The 3548-nt window shown below is 33.0% G+C and overlaps 1 protein-coding gene across 1 annotated transcript; it reads right to left on the bottom strand.

Annotated features, from left to right (window-relative positions):
* Positions 1-1331: 1331 nt before the first annotated feature.
* On the bottom strand, positions 1332-3107 carry LOC114716281 (cytochrome P450 71D10-like). The gene is made up of 2 exons (XM_028901270.1): positions 2208-3107; positions 1332-2079 (listed from the first exon to the last, which is right to left on the bottom strand). The coding sequence occupies exons 1-2, from the start codon at positions 3105-3107 to the stop codon at positions 1459-1461; spliced, it is 1521 nt and encodes a 506-aa protein (XP_028757103.1). The 3' UTR covers positions 1332-1458.
* Positions 3108-3548: the final 441 nt, after the last annotated feature.

Consider the following 3548-nt stretch of genomic DNA (forward strand, 5'->3'; position numbering starts at 1 on the left):
TAGTTAATACATTTTAATTTTAAATTAACAATCTGAAAAGATAGAAGATTCTCATGTAACGTGGTCCTACGCCGAAAAGTCATAATATTTGTATCAATTATTCAAAAGCATGGAAGCAAAAGTGGTTGTTGGCCAAAGAAAAGTGGTTTTCATTGGCTCATATTTCTAAAGTCTTTTCGTTTAACGTGATAGACCGTTTTCCATATGAGGTAAGTATGCCTCTTTTCCAGACGGTTGTTGGACTAAGGAGATAGACATTAAGTCAAATAAATACTGTCCAAAGTATTAAAAAAAAAAAAAAGTTTTGCGTAGCAGAATTAATAATTCACATAATTAAGCCAGCATTGACAAGTATTCTCTCATAAATAAATTTTAATATGTATCTTTTCAAATGCAAAGATGTGCTCTACATCGTTTTTTATGTCGAGGGCAATATCGTGCAATACGGGCATGTTTATTTTCTTGTTTTCAAAATAATCTTTTGTTTTTAAAAACAAAAAAAAAATTGTTTGGTTGTTAATTTTTGATTAAGTTTATTTGTAAAACAAAAAAATTAGATATCATTTTTTTTCAAAAAAACCTCAAAAAAATTTTTTTTACATGTTTTATCGTTTTCCTTTTTTTTCTGTTTTATTATTTTTCATAATTTTTCTCTTTACTCGCGGCCATCCTTTTGATTCTGTCTCCTGCACTTGTTAATATAATGTCTCTTTGTCTAATCTCTACTTTGTGTCTCACTTTCAATTAGTTTTCCAAGTTGATTTCAAAATAATTGCCCCAAATTAGTTTTTATCTTTTGTCCTCAAATGCAATTTTTCAGAACAATTATCCAAACATTTTTATTTTTAAAATTTTTTAAAATATCAATTTTGTAAAACTACTCTAAAAACATAAATTAAAAAATAGAAATAAGCCAGGCTTATATTTTTAGATACAAACTCAAATTATATCGAAGTTGTTTTGTAACCAACTTATAGAGTCATAGATCCTGGCTGGGTAATATTTCATCGAAAATTGGAGGAGGCCTTGTGGGATTTCTCTTAATTTTTATCATTATACGTGTAGGGAATCATTTATATGGTCAATATAAAAAAGATAGCATATGGAAAAATATCATTAAAAAAGAACAACGAACCCCGAGCTAAATTCTTGTGATATCGTTTAATTGATTTATGAATCATGATTTGATTAGGGTTATTTAATTTCAATTAGCAGCTATATATGTAAAAAAACTGTATATTGTATACCAATAAATCAGAAAACAAATACAATAGATACATTAAATAAAACACTACTCAAACAGACATGTTTTAAGTACAATTAATAAGCATAGCGAGGCACACACATATTCTTTTATTACAGAAAACATTTGCAAACACATAAAGCACTATTTTATTCTGAAAATTAAACATCCCTTATTATCTTTCAAGCGGTATCACAATAACACTAAATATATAACTAAGGGTGATAGACGACTGTGGGAACCACACATAGATGGTTTTTCCTAGAGGCAGTGTTACCAAAAGTTTCCTCCATGTCCAAATCCTCAGGCTTCATCCCATCAGGAAGCTTCCAATCAAAATGGTAAAGCAATTTGGCGATAGCCAAATCGATAACAGCATAACCAAATGAAGATCCAGGACATATCCTTCTTCCTGACCCAAATGGAATATACTGATGGTTCGTACCCTTAAAATTGTAGTCCGTTGAGGGATCAAGGAATCTTTGTGGTTGAAACTTCTCTACCTCGTTCCAATACTTGGGATCTCTTCCGAGTGCCCAAGCATTGACAATAATCCTAGAGTTGGAAGGGATCTTGTAACCATTGATTTCCCATGTTTCAAAATTTTCCCTTGGAACCAGTAGTGGAAGAGGTGGATGAAGCCTCAAGATTTCTTTGATTACAGCATCTGTGTATTTCAACTTGTGCAATTCTGTTTCTTCTACGTATCCTTTGTTTCCAAAGACCTTCCTTACTTCTGCTTGAGCCTCTTTCATTGTCTCTGGATTCCTCAGCAATTCAGCCATTGCCCACTCCAAAATTGTTGCTGTTGTTTCAGTTGCCCCAAAGAACATGTCCTGAGAATAGCTTATTTCTTTGAGTCAAACTCCAATATTTATAAAGTAAAACACTTATTTGTAACTTATAAATGATCAAGTATTTGTTTATATGTATGAAGCATTCAAAGAGAGAGAAGAAGACTTACTTGAATAATAGATTTGATGGTGTCGTCACAAATGTGGATGTCAAGGTCATTTTCCTTTTGGACCCTGAGAAGAACATCGACAAGATCTTCCTGGTGTGCTTCATCATCACCATCCTCGCTCCTCTTATCGTTCCTTTCTCTATGTTCTGCAATGACTTCTTGCAAAATCCCATCACCCAGTTCATGCAGTTTCTCAAGCTTACGCTTCAAACCAGTGATGACAGGAAGGAATTTGAGTGAAGGAAAAAGATCTTCAACACCAAGTCCAGTAGCCAGCTCCATTGTTTTCTGCATAAAATACACAACGTCGTCCACATTCTTGGACTTACCAATGGCCGCACGAGCAACAACGGAATTTGCCAGAGGGAAAAATTGTTTATGAAGATTAATAACAGAACCTTCATGTTCAGTTATATACTTCATGAGAGATCCTATTTGTTCTTCCCTTATATTTCTGAATGATTGGACTCTCTTTACAGACAAAAGCTCCAAAGTACAAATCTTTCGAAGTTGCCTCCAACGATGTCCATATGGAGCGAAGCCAACATCAATACCATCGTAGCCAACAATTTTGGCTGCTAAATAAATGGGTCTGTTGGCAAAGATTTGATCGTGCGTTTTCATAATTTCTTTGGCCATTTCTGAGGAAGAGATTATGATGTTGGAGGTTTGTCCAAGTTGAAGGTGGATCAAGGGGCCATATTTGTTTGCAAGGTCTCTCATGATGTGATGAGGAAGTGATGGCCCTACCATTTGATGTAAGTTCCCTATAACAGGAAGCTTCCATGGCCCTGGGGGTAGGGGTTTGTTTGATTTCTTCAATCTTGAAGGCTTTATTAGAACCAGAAAGAGCAACGAGAAGAAGGCGAAGAGGATGGAATATGGAATTTGAATCTCCATACTGACAAAGGAAACTAATGCTGAAGTGAGGGTTTGGTCGTTTTAGAAGCGAAAGTACTGCTTTTATACTAAACGGATGGCTCTGTTCCCCTTTATTAATTAATATAATATTAATGTACGTATAACACTATATGTGTATATATTACCTCCAGTCCTAATTATAAAACCTTATTTACCTCATTTATAAACTACAAACGAGATTATATAATTGGGACCGGTAGTATATAAATAAAATATCAGTCACTTGTTGATAATGTTACCTAAAATAGCATATCAAATTTATCTTTGTTTTATTCATTTTTTTAAAATTGTTTTTTCATGTATTTTTCTTCCTTTTATTTTTAATGAAAATTGAAATAATCTAAGAATGCTGCAAGAATTTTTATGGAATGAAAATGTATCATTTAAAAGGAGATTATAATAATAATTATTATTATTATT

This window comes from Neltuma alba, unplaced genomic scaffold, assembly GCF_004799145.2.
Source record: "Neltuma alba isolate B1F8T4 unplaced genomic scaffold, ASM479914v2 tig00002066_pilon, whole genome shotgun sequence".
NCBI lineage: Eukaryota > Viridiplantae > Streptophyta > Magnoliopsida > Fabales > Fabaceae > Neltuma > Neltuma alba.

What these genes read in the sequence shown, in the direction of transcription:
- LOC114716281 (XM_028901270.1), bottom strand. Translation starts at nt 3,107, where the DNA reads ATGGAGATTCAAATTCCATATTCCATCCTCTTCGCCTTCTTCTCGTTG. An exon ending in CCATCAAATCTATTATTCAA is followed by an intron (nt 2,080 to 2,207) that starts GTAAGTCTTCTT and finishes AGCTATTCTCAG; the next exon opens with GACATGTTCTTTGGGGCAAC.